Here is a 15,596-nt window from a genome sequence, read left to right on the forward strand (position 1 = left end):
ACCTTATCTTCTTATCCACAATGTAAATTTGAAAAAACATAATCTTATCTTTCCACCCACCATTATTTTTATTCCTAAAATACCAGAGGTGGAGCCAATGAAGGCCCACAAGGTAGGAGTGGGTATTAAACCACATACTGAAAATCCGCCTAACTGCACAGTACACATACGATTTCATACCGTTTCATTTAGTATGGGGAGATATTCCGTACCATCGTGCACTCAATATAATATGGTATGGTAGCAATATTAAGATTTTGGTACCGGTCAATACCGTACCGTACAAATAGTATAACTTTATGTTTTTGTCATTTATGTTGGATTGTGTTTGTATTTTTGTAAGTCATAATGCATAATTTTAACTATTTTGGTTTGTAAGTTATAAGGCATGAGTTTTAACCATTTGGATTTGATGAATCTGTTGATGGATACATATTGATTTGGTTGATTTGGATATTGAATATGTTGATTAGGATTTGGATATTGAATATGTTTATGGATATTGAATATATTGATTAGGATTTGGATATTGAATATGTTGAATCTTTGAATTTGTAACTTAGGCATCACTTATTTTGGTGTTGAATATTGAATTGGTTCATTTTTTAGTTGTATCATTTTGATGAAATGAATGTACCGATACCGCACGATATCCGATTTGGCACAAGGTACGGTAGGGTACCAATTTTGGCAAACCATAATCTCATACCGCACCATACCGATTTAAATTTCCGGTATCGGTGGCACGAGCGCACCGTGCCCACCCACTACCACAAGGGTGGTGACTTATGAAGTTCCCTAAATAACCATGCATCTATTTATATTTACCCTTTGTTTATAATTTTTTTTTTCCCGAAAGGTTGGAAGTTTTATTAATTCAAGTCAACAATAACATCAAGAGCTAAAACACTATGAGCCACGCTGGGCCAGATTGGTCCCAAACATGAAAGCCCCCAACTCTAGAGAAATAAGTAGTCACTATGTCTGCTTTGTTACAAAGGCTTATATGTCGAAACACCACCCGCTGAAAACATCGAGCTAAAAGATGTCAAAAAGGATACCTTCGATTTACTGCCACACTCTTGCAGTCACCTCTTATCATCCGAGTAACCTGTTGTGAATCATACTTAACTTCTAAGTTCAAGAACCCATTATGCAGGACAAAAACCCAACATATCTCGTATAGCCACAGCTTCAACCGCAAGTGCTTTGTGCCACACATTAGAATTCTTAGTTTTTATATGTATTTTCCGATTAGGAAGAGAAGTATTTTCTGGAGATTTTAGCTAGAGAGCATGAAGAGAAAATGAGGAAGGCACTGTTCTATTGAATTCTTACAATCTGCCGCTTACATAGTGTGTCCGACAGAGAGAGAAATGTGATTCTCTTCTAACAGAATTACAACTCACCCTATTAGGTGCTTACACGTGTCATACCAAATCTAAGCTAGAGAATCCACCTAGACTATGATCTAATGGTTCTCATTACATCATTTAAAATAGACAGAGCAGAAAATAGAAAATTACTTCTCTAAGAAATCAGTGAACATAACAAATCAGTGGAGAAATCAGGCAGAGCAGATTATATTTCAACACTCCTTCTAATCCTTTAGCTGATTTCACTCCAAGCAAGCTTCTCAACCTCACAAACCGATCCTTAGGCGAGCCTTAGTCAAAATGTCCGCTATTCGATCTTGTCTTGCAAGACACCACTTCGATTTCTTTTGCTTGAATGGCTTCCCTTATAAAATGAAATTTCCTGCTGATGTGTCTTGTCTTTTGGTGATGAACTGGATTCCTTGCCATTGCAATTGCAGAGGTGTTGTCACATAGAATTGGAGTCCCTTCTACCTGTTCTTCACCAAAATCTTCAAGCACAAATCTGAGCCACTTAGCTTGTGAAGTTGTTTCGCCTGCAGCGCTCACATACTCAGTGTAGATAAAGCAAGCTGTGTTTTGCTTGATGGAAGCCCAAGAGAACATGCTGAGCCTAGTGTGAAGGCATATCCTGAGGTGCTCCTCATATCATCCTCACTCCAGTGATCCTTTGTCCACAATACCCAATTAGAGTAGCTGTTTTCCCTTTGCAAACTCAATTCCAAAATCTAATGTGCCTTGTATGTATCTCAGCACCCTTTTAGCAGTTCCCATGTGTTTCTTTGAGGGATTGTGCATAAACCTAGCAAGCAAGCTAGATGCAAACATGACATCTGGTCTTGTGTCAGATAAGCAGACTCTACAATGCTGTCAATTCATTTTCATCACTTCACTTCCATCTTCTCTACACAATTTCTCATTCACCACTAATGGAATTGCCCACCTGACTTGCAGTCTCTCATTCCAAACTTCTCAAGAATTTTCATGGCATATTTCTTTTGATGAATGAAAATATGCTTATCGTTTATTCCACTCCCATGCCAAGAAAATGGTGCAACATACCCAAGTCTGTCATCTCATAGTGTTGCATCATATCTTGTTTAAACTCTTCAAGCATTTTAGGACAGCTTTGTATATATAATGTCATCTACATAGAGTGAGACAATGATAATACCTGAGGTGTCACTTGTTTTGATATAGAGAGTAGCTTCACTTAAGCTCTTCTTAAAACCTGCAGTGTTGAAATAGGCATCTATTTCATCATACCAGGCCCTTGGGGCTTGTTTCAATCCATATAGAGCCTTGTTCAACCTGTACACCTTGGTTTCCTTGCTCTCTTGTACATATCCTTGAGGTTGTTCAACATAAACTTCCTCCTTTAGAATGCCATTGAGAAAGGCAGACTTCACATCCAGTTGAAATAGGTTCCATTCCTTTTGTGCTGCAAGAGCAATCAAAGTCCTAATGGTGTCTAGCCTTGCCACAGGGGCAAAAGTCTCATTGTAATCAATACCGGGCTTTTGTGAGTAGCCTTTAGCCACTAAACGAGCCTTGTTTTTCTGCACAGTACCATCTAGGTTCATTTAGTCTTGTAGACCCACTTAACACCAATCACGGGTTTAGCAAATGGTCTCTCGACAAGTTCCCAAGTGTCATTTTTTTCTATCATTTCCGTTCAGCTTCCATTGCCTTTCTCCATGACTCATCTTGAGTTGCATCTTCATAATTTTCAGGTTCCACAATACACACATTACATTCAGCCATGATTTCACTTACACTTCTCCATTTCTTTGGTGTGTGATCAAAGAAATGAGAACTTTCACCTATGCCTTCATCTTGCAGTGGTATCTTCAACTATTTGAGTTTGTGTATCCAAGCTTTGACTTGGTTCAGCTCGTAATGTGACTTCTTCATTCATTTGCAGTGATGTATCCAAGCTTTGACTTGGTTCTGACAGCTTTGATTCTCAGTAGGCAAAGGGACTACCATCTCTTCTTCATTTGTATTTTCCCACTTCCATAAGCCATTTTCATCAAATTGCACATCTCTGGACAGAATTATCTTCCTAGTACTTGGATCAAACAGCCTATATCCCTTTTCACAGAGACCATAGCCTACAAAAATACACTTGTGACTGTTTTCTTCAAACTTATGCCTTAATGCTGAAGGAATAAGCACATGACAAGGTGATCCAAATATTTTTAAATGGGCAATTCTGGTTTTCTGCCAGTATAAGCTTCAAATGGTGTTATCTTGTTAAGAGCCTTGGTAGGACATCTATTTAGCAAATAGACTCTTTGTATTTACACTTCAAAACTCATAGGGAACACCTTTCTCATGCAACATGGACTTGGCCATTTCCACTACTGTCTATTCTTCCTCTCGGCCACTCCATTTTGCTGTGGAGAATATGCCATAGTTAGCTGCCTTTGAATACCAGATTCCTCACAAAACTTGTTGAATTCTCCAGATAGAAACTCTCCACCCTGTCACTTCTCAAGCCTTTTATCTTATACCCACTTTGCAGCTCAGTCATAGCTTTGAATTTTCTAAAACATTCCAATGCACTTGACTTATTTCTGATGAAGTACACCCATGACATTCTAGTAAAATCATCCATGAGAAAATGTACTGTTCGGATAATGATTCTGTTTTCATTGGTCTGATGTCTGTGAACCAATTCCAAAGGGTTTGAAGCTCTCCAAGTGGATTCCAAAGGGAAAGAATCCTATCTTGTTTTCCAAGCATACAACCATCACATACAACTGACTTCTGCTCCAAGTGAGGTAAGCCATGAACCATCCCTTGATTCTCAAGCAATTTTATACTTCTTTCATTTAAATGCCCTAGCCTTTTATGCCATGTCTGCAAGCAATGGGTGACACTTGCTTTTAGAACCAACTCACTCGCAGGCATCATTGTCAATGGAAAGCATCTGTTATTTGTCATCTGCACCTTCACAATCAGATTTTCTAGTGACTGATTGTCATAAACACTCACCTCATTTCCTCCAAACACAAGGTGATAGCCATGTTCCATCATTTGCCCAACACTAAGCAGATTTTCTTCAAGGCCAGGTACAAGCATTACTTCATGAATGTGCTTCTTGCCTAACTTAGTTTTTATCACCAAAATCCCTTTTCCAGCAACTGGGACCACTTCTCCAGTTCCCATCTTCACCTTAGAGCTCAAATTCCTTTGAATATTAACCAAAAGTCCCTCATCTCCTGTCATGTGGTTACTACAACCATGTCAATATACCAAGAGTGATTTACCTTCACATTTGCATATTACACACATAAAACAAAGTGCCACAATCTTCCTCCTGATTTGCATAATTCACTCTCTGCACATTCTTGTGTCCATAGCAATCTCTGATCATATGTCCAGGCTTCCCACAACCATGGCATTTAGGTTTTCCTTCATACCAACATTTTCCATAATGAAATCTGTCACAATGTTTGCAGGCCATTTTGTTTCCATCGTTGGATTTCCAATTTTTCTGAGATATTTGATCTGCAGAAGCAATTCCATTTTCAAGGTTTTTTCTACCAACATTCAGACTAGGGTCAAGGTTTTCTACCAACATTCAGACTAGTGAAGGCCTTTTCTGTAGAATGCTCAGTGTGTCTATCCAATCTGAGCTCAAAGCTCTTCAGTGAAGCAACAACCTCTTGAACCTCAAGTGTTTCAAGGTCCTTAGAGTGTTCAATTACAGAGCAGATAGAATCATAAGATTTAGGTAAACTAAACAATAGTTTCTGGACAATTCTCTCTCTAGATAGTTCCTCACCATAACTCTTCATATGATTTACTATATCAAACAACCTAACGGATATACAGATAAAGATTCACTATCCTTCATGCGGGTATATTCAAATTCACGTAGCCCTTGCAATTTGACATTTACTGTTTATCTCCTCAATTCCAGAATATCCCACGCTCCTTCAAGTTTCCTCATTCACAATCCTTGGAAATAGCTGATCCGAAATTTGGATCAGTCCAAGTGCACGAGCATCCTTCATCATCACCATCATAGACTTCTCAGTGTCTACAGCCTCCTCTTTCTCCTTCTTCAGATCTAGGTCACTTAACCCATTCTCAACCAATCCCATAAACCATGAGATTTCAGAATAGTTTTCATTCTGATACTCCAGAACTCATAATTTTCTCCATTGAAAATTGGAGTTCGCAGCTCAGAGGTACTCGATCCTGCCATATTAGACATTGGATTTGAGAAATCGCGATCTTCAGATGAGCTCAAGTTCTAGCTCAAACAAAACCCAATTTCTCCTATTCAATCACAGATTCACTCCCAGCTCAAGCAATCGAACTAGGCTCTGATACCATGTTAGAATTCTTAGTTTTTATATGTATTTTCCGATTAGGAAGAGAAGTATTTTATGGAGATTTTAGCTAGAGAGCATGAAGAGAAAATGAGGAAGGCACTGTTCTATTGAATTCTTACAATCTGCACGCTTACATAGTGTGTGCAGAGAGAGAAATGTGATTCTCTTCTAACAATTACAACTGTCACCCTATTAGGTGCTTACACGTGTCATACCAAATCTAAGCTAGAGAATCCACCTAGACTATGATCTAATGGTTCTCATTACATCATTTAAAATAGAGCAGAAAATAGAAAATTACTTCGCTCTAAGAAATCAAAGTAACAAATCAAAGGCGAGAAATCAGCAGAAATCGAGGCACAGATTATATTTCAACAACACCAACCAATCCTTCGACCACCTGCTCGCAAGAGCTCACCTCGCCGGGATAATCCAGCCAACCCCTCCTCCCCCTTTTCATTTGTGCCTCCCAAGCCCCATCATAGTTGGCTTTGACAGAGCCGGGTGGGGGTTTCGGCCAAGTTCTCCTATGGGCCTTGGATTTGTCAGGTGGTCTTGGCAGTTCACTTCTGAGCATCTTGGTTTTCAAAATAGCCTCCCTATATTCATTGACCCGCATAAGCCAACACCTGACCAATTCCATGGGGTCCAAAGACTGTCTTTCGAACACTACTGCATTTCGCCCTTTCCAAATTCTCCACAAACCAAAAGCCACCATTTGGAGGATCTCATCCATCTGATCCACCTGAGCAAACTTCTGGAGCAAACATTCGCAGCAACTAAGGAAATCTTCTCCCTCTACCACATGCACATCTAATTGTAAAGGACTTGCAAACCAAAATAACCTGGCAATTTCACATCCAAAAAAATAGTGGACCTCTGTTTCTCCATTGTTACCGCATAGTGGACAGTCAGCCTCCACATCGACACGCCGTCGTCTGAGATTCTCAAGAACAGCTACAACATTCCGGCAGCATTGCCAGATAAACATCCGAATTTTAAGAGGCACTTGCAAGGCCCAAATACGTTTCCATGACCCATTTTGTCCATTTTGGTTGCTGCATTCACCCTCTCCTTTCCGGCCAATCACTTCATTTCTTCTCAACTTGATTGCCAAGTCATAACCACACTTAACGGTGTACCCTCCATGTTTTGTAAAGTGCCATATTTGTCAGTCTGGACAGCCCCATCTGCTAATGACCATGGCTAGGATGAGTTGAGCCTCCTCAGAATTAAAGAATTTTTGGACTATATCACTCTGCCATGTTTTGACCTTTGGATCAATAAGTTCCACCACGTGATGAGGCATCTACAGGTGTCTAGAAAAAACCTTGAAAGTGTACGGCTTGGGTAGCCACCATCTTCACTAATACGCACAGACTCCCCATTTTCAATTCTCCATCTCAACCCGGCTTCAAGCTCCCTGCGCCCTTGGATAATTCCTTTCCAGCCCCAAGAAGAGCATTTGCCACAACCTGCCTCCAAAAAATTCAAGCCATAATGATACTTATCATGTAAAACATGAGCAAGTAGTGACTCAGGATACTGCACAATTCGCCATCCAATTTTAGCTAACATCGCTAAATTATAGCAAATCAAATCACGAAACCCTAGTCCGCTAGCATATTTTAGCAAGCTCAACCGTTGCCAACTAACCCAGTGAATATCCTTCTGAGCCTTACTGATGTGCCACCAATATCTTGCGATATCCTTCTCAATCTCCTTGCATAAGCTAACAGGAAGCTTAAAGCATGGCATGGCGTAATTGGGCATTGCCGTTGCCACTGTCGTAATAAGGATTTCCTCACCCGCTTGAGATAAAAATTGTTCCGACCAACCCATCAATTTTGAGCCTTATTTTCTTTCGCACATCATCAAAAACTGCTCTCTTAGAAGCACCAAAGTCTGCATTGAGTCCCAGATATCTACCAAAGCCATCATTTTGTTGCACCTTCAGAATGTCCACGACTTGTCGTCGTGTTCGCATAGGACAATTGTGACTAAAGAAGATGGAGCTTTTATCATAGTTGATTGATTGCCCTGAGTCCCACTCATAACACTTTAGGATAGATTTCATGTTTCGAACTTCATGTTCCTCAGCCTAGCAAAACAATATAGAATCATCTGCGAAAAATAAATGTGTGATGCTTATTCCGCTGGGATGAAATCAGAAACCTTTCAGGCTATGTCTCTCTTCATGATAGCGAATTAGTGCCGAAAGCCCCTCAGCACAGATAAAAAAAAGGAAAGGCAAGAGTTGGTCACCTTGCCGTAATCCACGGGTAGGAACAATATGCCCAGCTATCTCTCCATTGAGAAGGATACTGACCTCCACTTCCGGGGTGGGTCGATAGAATTGAATAATTCTCTGAAAGGGAAGTGAGGTAGGAGACAGTAGAGATGCATTCGTACACCCAACTACAAAACAAATCGCAAAAGCCCAAAGCCTTCAATATAGCCACCAGAAAAGGCCATTCAACTCTATCATATGCCTTTGCCATGTCCAGCTTGATTGCCAAGCTACGATTATCAGTCCCCTTCCGCAATTTCAGTGAGTGCAAAATCTCGTGAACAATTAGTATATTATCTGTGATCAACCATTTAGCCACAAACCCCGACTGATTGAGGCTCACAATTCCCGGAAGCACATGCTTTAGACGATTAGTAAGAACCTTCAAAATAATTTTATAAAGTATATTGCACAAGGCAATGGGTCTCCATTGCGTCATTTTCCTGGGATAATTTATATGAGTATGATTCAGTTGCAGCGACATCCTCCCAGAATGAAAAAAGCTCTGGACTACCCCACTAACATCTTAGCCAATTTCCTCCCAAAATTGTTGGAAAAAACTGCCAGTGAACCCATCAGGCCCCGGTGCTTTTTGGGATTCAGAGTCTTCCCACCCTTGTTATCTCTTCTTGGGTCACAGGTTTCATCAAATTAGCATTGCTTTGGTTGGTGACTCGGCGGCCAACACATCCTACAATCTCAGCAATATTTGTTAGATTGCTCGTTGTGAACAGTTGAGCAAAATAGGATGTCGCAATGTCCCTGATCTCCCCTTCCCCCTCACACCACCTCCCAGCATTGTCCTCCAAGCCAAGCATCCAATTAGCTCTCCGCCGTACTAGCACCTTAGAATGAAAGAATTTTGTGTTGTTCCCCCCCCTCCTACAGCCACTGGACCTGAGATTTAAGCTTCCAGTAAGCTTCTTCTTCATGCAAAGCAGTTTTCCGTTAGACTCCAACTGCCGCAGCCATACCTCATCAAAATTAGAATCCTAATAAGCCGTGCATAAATCTTCTCGGAGTGTCTCAATACGAACTCGTGAGTTCATCCACTCGCTTCTGCATGCGCTAGTGAAGGATTCCTTTTCTGACCCATTGAAGTTTAGAGACCACATGCAAACTCCAAGAGCCACGAAAAGGTTTCCCCCATCCGTCATTAACTAACTGACGAAACCCTTTAGTTGTGTTCCATCGCGAATCATAGATACAACGTCTCCGCCATCTCTTTGGCTTACCTTGAGTTTTTAATAACAGCATGACATGGTCAGAACCAGCAACCATGAAATGATGAATTTTGGCATCAGGGTATAAATATATCCATTGATCTGTTGTAAGACCTCTATCAAGCCTCTCTTGTATGCCCCCGTCGAGTCGTCGGTTCCTCCATGTGAAGGGGTAGCCCATGAATCCAAGATCAAGTAACCTGTTATCAGTGCCAAAGGTGCGAAAATCTAACATACTTCTCACTGTACGTGTTACACCACCCACTTTTTCATAAGCATCCAATATATCATTAAAATCTCCCATCACAAGGCATGCCTCCTGACAGCGAGACACTCGCTCTTGTAATATCTGCCATTGAGTTCTCCTAATACAATCCTTCGTACTTGCATAGACTGTAAAATACCCTCCTTGATGAATTTTTTGGTTCCTCCCTTGTCAAATACCCATCTTATCTTCCTATCTTTCCACACAATCCTATCTCTCAATTTTCCTTGTTCACGAGGCTCTTCCCCAATATATATGCTACACACATAAAGTTCTACAATATGCATTTTAAGCCACTGGGGTCGCTCTCTCGCTACGCAAGGAGAGCCATGTGTCAAGATTAGGGTTTCCCCACGTTCCGCCATCGTCGTCCTCCTTGATTTGACAACGAGCGTTGTCATCGTCGTCCTCGCTTTTCATCCTGTCGCCGACTCAATTGGCATTGATTCATCCCTCTCTTCAATCATATGGTTGCTTTCCCTTGTGTCTTGTTTTGTTCCTCTGTTGTGTGTCAGGGTTTGCGTTGGGGTTGGGTTGATCTCTTTCGTCTGGTAGCTCAAGATTACCGCTTCTACCCTCGCATCCCCTTATTGTCCCTGTCTTGTTGCTGCCTTGGTGTCATAATCAAAGGGAGGTGGATCTGGTTTGGCTGTTGTCTTCGCCGGGTTTTGGCTTTTTTGATTCACTCTGACGAATTGGGTCGAATTCGCTATTTTTATTTTTAGTTTTAAAATTAAAAATTATTTTTAAAGAATAGGCAGATTAGGTGAGTTGACATTTTTTTTCCACAAGTCCTTAGAAGTTATTTTACGAAAAGGTAAATTTGTCTTTAAAAGTTTGAAGATAAAATAAGTGGAGAAATAGGATAGAAAGTGAAAATAGCAACACTACTATTAGTAATGAGTTAACTACATGAAAACAAAGACATCACAAATTCTTTTCCTTATCTTGAAGACATAATATATTGGCTAAAAAAAAAAAAAAAACCGACAATAATAAATAAATAAAAACTTGAATCTCCATTGACACGCCCAAAAAAGGAAAGATACAATTTTATACTAATTAATATCACTACAATTAAAATTGTTTTATTGGCAATAGTAATCCTGTGGTAGGTAATAACCAACGACATGCTGCCATTAGGGGTGGCATTTAAATCTGAAAAACCGAAAAACAGCAAAAATCAATCGACAATTTACCGCAATGAACCTCAATCGCGGTAAACCGAACCGCATTTGCGGTATTAAGAACCGAACCGCATTTGCGGTTCGGTTCCATGTATTTGATTTTCAAAACTTGCGGCTACCGCATGCAAAGTATAGCCGCACGATGATGAAGTTGAATTCTACAAGAAAATGGAACATATGACAACTTGTAAATAATTAGTTTATTTATGCTAATGTTATTTATGCTTCTTATAATAAAATGTACTAAACTATATTGTTTTATTTGTAGATAACATTGGTGCTCAAACAACACAACGGGATTCTTCAAATCCACTCACCACCAACACTTGAGCTTATAACTTTAGTTTGTACCATTGATGCATTGCATTTTCCTTTTAGTTTGTAACTTTAATTAACTTTGAATTTGATTTTTCTTTTTGGTGGTAACTTTAATTCATTTTGCTTTATATTTTCCTTTTGGTTTGTAACTTTAAAGGATTTAGAATTGGAATGCTTAATAAGTTTAACTTTAATTGGAATGCTTGGAATTGTAACTTTAATTTTCTTAGGTTGTGAATGCTTGAGAAGTTTAGGAGATTGTGAATTTATATATGCTTGAGAAATTGAGGTTGTGTATTTATTTATTTAGGTTGTGAATTTACATTTTTGTGAATGCTTGAGAACTTACGGTTTTAAACCGCTAATTACTGTAATAGAATTTTGGAAATAATATCTATATAATTACATATAATTTAAAGTCGGAATGTAAAACGTTGAAACTTCATATTCTTTTCCATGTTGGATTTTAAGATTTCCTGGTTGATTATGCCAACAACGAAATTAAAGGATTGCCATTACCCAAATATTGGTTTTTTCCAATATCTAGGTTAACTGACTTATAACCGAAAACACTGTAAAGGAATCACCACATAATTTGCACATTATTTATAGGGAGATTCACTATTATACCCAATATGGGAGCCCAAATTATTAATAATAATAAAAAAAACCCTATATGAAATGGACTTTAGAATAACAAAAAAGCTTTTAACTTATTTTAAATTACAAAAGTGTCATTGATTTCTTTAAACAAACTCAACCCAAAAACCTCATAAAAAAACCCAAAACACTCAATGAGGCTTCAAAGTAATTTAATAATCAAAATTAAATTCAATAGGACTAGTTGTCATTTTTTGGGTTTGTTTATAGAAATTAAATAGTGCAGGGTTTATTTATAGTTTTAGTCCTAAAAATGGGTATATGACTTTAAATATCTCTTATAATATTAGAATTGACATTTTATGAACTATAAGGTTGATAATATTAGTGTGACATGAATTTGGGTAGTTTGAGACCAAACGATGAGTGTGCAAGTTAAGGCTCTTTTCACTAGGCTAGACCCATTAATGATGAGCGTTCAATTTTAACAATCTATATAATTTGAAATTGTTGTGGGAGAGAAGCACAAGTAGTGGACTAAAGATGGAGAAGTGTACGTTATCAGCTTGGTATAAAATGGGTTATATGATGCAGCGGAAGTTTGAGCAAAACGAAAGATATACGTGGAAATAAATTCCAAGCTCTGTTGATTCTAAGAATACCCAGCCAAAGAGAAAGGATAGGTTTCCAAGCTTTGTTGATTCTAAGAATACCCAAAACAAGGAGAGTGTGGTTCTTGTTGGGAAATTATTGCAAGCGCACAATTCATATAAGTAATATATAAATAAGTAGAGTGTCGTTCCCACGAAGACTGTAATTTCCTATTATTACTACCAATTATGATTAATTCAGAAGTTTATTTGAATAGATGATTAAGAAGATTGATTGATTTAAGTAAACTAAAACAATTATGAAAAATAGCAATTTAATTAATGATAGAAAATTAAGATGATGAGACACTAGAGCATCCGATTTCACCATAACCAATTCTACTTAATTCCTATAGCCAATTAACCCTAATTACTATCCATGTTGACAGTTGGTTTCTCCTAATTCATTCGATATCCCCTCTCGGGCTCAACCAAAAGTATTCTCAATTAACAACTCATTCTCTCTCCAGCAACGGATTTAGAAAACTAAGAACCCATTAAGTTCTATGAGAACTTGCAAGAAAACTGAATGAGTCATGTTAGTCCCTCTCGAGCACTCATTCAAGTCATGGTATTTGTTACAAGAAGTAAACACCAAACATCTCCTCTCGGTCTCCGCTTGGATCATCAATTAAATATTAGCTAGATATTTAAATCATTAAGAATAGTAACAAATACTCAACATGGGATAATAATCAGAAATTAATATAACTATAAAAATTAAGTATTCATGGTTAGTCTACATCGTAGCCCTAGCAAGGGAAATTAGTTCATGACAGAAGAAAATATAAACAAGAGAATTATTGTCATAAAACCAATTTGGCCAATGGACTTGATCTTCAGAATCTTCACAGGAACACCTTCAAAAGCTCCTCAAATAATGCAGCAGCAAATTGTTCGCTCTCTCTGATATTTCTCTGGTTTTATGAAAGTTGGTGGAAAAATATGGTAGAGAAGACGATGGTGGAACAAGATGATCTGGCTCTTAGGTTAAAGGTTTTAATTTATACAAATTTATAAATAAACCCAATTCTAGACATATATTTATAGAAAAACCCAAGTACTATTTAAACATAGAAACACACCCAAAATCAATCCAAAGTCAACTTTTTGGGTGTGTTTATAAATGGATTTTGAGTGTGTGTAATGATGGATTTTGGGTGTGTTTATATGTTTAAATAGTGCTTGGGTTTTTTTATAATTTAAGCTCTCATTTTGGGTGTTTTAGTGAAACTCCCTTTTATTTATAGGCCACGGGAATCCTTTAAAAATAAGGAAGATAATATTTATTTAGGAAGGAAAGGAAAAATAGGAATATTAGAAAAACCAATACCTATTCTCAAGAGGAAATAACATGCGGCTTCAAGTCAAAGAGGGAATTGGCTTAGGGGTTTTAAAGGAAAAACAGGAAAGTATTCTCAAGTGTCCAGCCGATACCCATGCTTTGCTCCAAAAGTAGCTGATGATGGTAGCTCAATCAAAAAGGTAACCAACAATTGTTTCACAATTGCAAAGCCAATCAGCTTTTAATGATGACGATAGTGCAATTCTCATTCATATTGCTTTCTTTCCATTCAGACCATCTCATTATTTTGTCATCTAGCATCTCTTGCAATTGCATCATCTACCATTTCTACAGTATCAGCAATTTACGTTGGGTTCTTCTTCATGAGAGAGGCATTAATGTGATGGTAAGCTTCTCTAACTCAATCTCTCTGGCGCTGGTCACTGAGACCAGTTGTGGATATAAATTGACACTTGCACAGATGCACTCCAGGTGTTTGATGAAATGACAGAGTGACTTCTTGAGATTTTGTTGAGATGATAATTCCACCCATTTTGATCCCTTAAGCTTCCAAAATTATAGTTTTTGCTCCAAAGCCTTGCTAAGTATGATTTCCTACAAAATCTTCACCAAGCACATTAAACTAACCAATTTCACACGAAAATAGTGCAAATAGAGATAGATTATATACGCAAAATAGAATATATCAGTTCTCAATTGTAGAAAAAACACTTGTAGAGAAAATCTCAATTTTATTCAATAATCATATCATCAACTTATTGCCCTGGAGTCTTCTAGCCAATCAGGTTTAATAGCCAACACAAAATAAACGTTTGACCCCTGGACTTCTAATTCTAAACATTATTGAAGGGAATGTAAGTGAATAAAAAATGAGTGGGAACATCAACTCCCTTTATTAAAACATTTTCTCTAAAAATGTCCACTTGCTTTGAATTAGCTCTCTCAGTGGAAAAAAATGTAGCCCCACACCTTCAATCGCACCAAGGGCGGACTTGGTCTCTGCCCCTCCTCCCCTACCCCCCATCTCCATTATTTTTCCCTCATCTCTTCCTCCTTTCTCTTCCCTCTCAACCCCTCTCCCTTTTCCTTTTCCTTCTCCATTTCCTCATATGCTAGGGATTGGAGTTTTGGTTTGTAGTAAGGCTTTTTGTTGCCCAGATCCACATGGATCTTGGTTTTGTTTTGTTTTTTATTTTTCTGTTTTCGATTGTAGGCAGAGGCGACGGCACCCATGTCGGTGGGGCGGCAAGTTTGCTATATTGGTTTGTAGCCGATGTTGAAGTAGCCACCGGGAAACACCATTGTTGCCATGATTTAGTTGTCGCTATTGGTCTACATACATAGGGTTTTGGCTCTAGTTCAAGTTTGGAGTTACAATCATGGAAGTTGCGGTTTGTGTGGGCTGGGGTTTAGCCAGTGCTGCACTAAGGGTTTAGCCGGTATGGCATTATGGGTCTCTTCCGTTGCCGAAGACGATGTGGAGCGGTGGTCCTATTTTTTTTGTTTGTTTTAGTCTATTATCACTCTTTAGGAGTTTGCTTTATTTTATTTTAATTCTCAGTAACTCTATAAGATTTTGTTGTGTTTTGTATTTTAATTTTTGGCTGCGATATAGATTTGTGTTGCGTCTACCTAAGTGCAAGTAGTCACACGTAGTAATAATCTTGGAAGTCCAAGTATCGTATCCTCATGGAGCAGGTAGGCAAATATCTGTACACAAAGAAATAATTAAACGTACCACAATAAAAGTGACAAGCAAAATGAAAAAGTAATTTGATTTGATTGTTGTGGAAAATTGAGTTAAAAATGAAATATCAATAATGGAAATGCTAAGGCATCAAAGTTCAATTCTTTGAATAAAATATGTTTCATGCTCTTTAATCCAAATTATAACTCGATTAAAATCATCATTCAGAAACTTTAACCGGCAGATAAAGAAATTAAAACCAATTTAATTTTTCAAAGTAATCTTTTGTTAATGATTGTTCATAAAATGGAGTTGCTTAATATCTACTCTTTTAATTTAAAAGCA

General features: G+C 38.2%; 1 protein-coding gene and 1 long non-coding RNA gene across 2 annotated transcripts; one reads left to right on the forward strand and one right to left on the reverse strand.

Annotated features, from left to right (window-relative positions):
• Positions 1 to 5,323: 5,323 nt before the first annotated feature.
• On the reverse strand, positions 5,324 to 8,454 carry LOC148919778 (uncharacterized). The gene is made up of 5 exons (XM_089044431.1): positions 8,055 to 8,454; positions 7,382 to 7,509; positions 7,069 to 7,270; positions 6,144 to 6,868; positions 5,324 to 5,521 (listed from the first exon to the last, which is right to left on the reverse strand). Exons 1-5 carry the CDS (start codon positions 8,452 to 8,454, stop codon positions 5,324 to 5,326), a joined length of 1,653 nt encoding a protein of 550 aa, XP_088900557.1.
• Positions 8,455 to 13,502: 5,048 nt separating this feature from the next.
• On the forward strand, positions 13,503 to 15,195 carry LOC148919779 (uncharacterized). The gene is made up of 3 exons (XR_016124369.1): positions 13,503 to 13,743; positions 13,837 to 13,949; positions 14,778 to 15,195. It is a non-coding gene; the product is annotated as an uncharacterized LOC148919779 (long non-coding RNA).
• Positions 15,196 to 15,596: the final 401 nt, after the last annotated feature.

Source organism: Prunus mume, linkage group LG2, assembly GCF_029339155.1.
Source record: "Prunus mume cultivar Tortuosa linkage group LG2, ASM2933915v1, whole genome shotgun sequence".
NCBI classification, from domain to species: domain Eukaryota; kingdom Viridiplantae; phylum Streptophyta; class Magnoliopsida; order Rosales; family Rosaceae; genus Prunus; species Prunus mume.

Excerpts from the sequence above, each read along its gene's own strand:
- LOC148919778 (XM_089044431.1), bottom strand. The coding sequence starts at position 8,454 with ATGACGCAATGGAGACCCATTGCCTTGTGCAATATACTTTATAAAATT. Across the intron at positions 7,510-8,054 it reads GACCCACCCCGGAAGTGGAG|TGGCAACGGCAATGCCCAAT; the intron begins GTCAGTATCCTT and ends TTATTACGACAG. Across the intron at positions 6,869-7,068 it reads AGATGGTGGCTACCCAAGCC|GGTACACCGTTAAGTGTGGT; the intron begins GTACACTTTCAA and ends CAAAACATGGAG.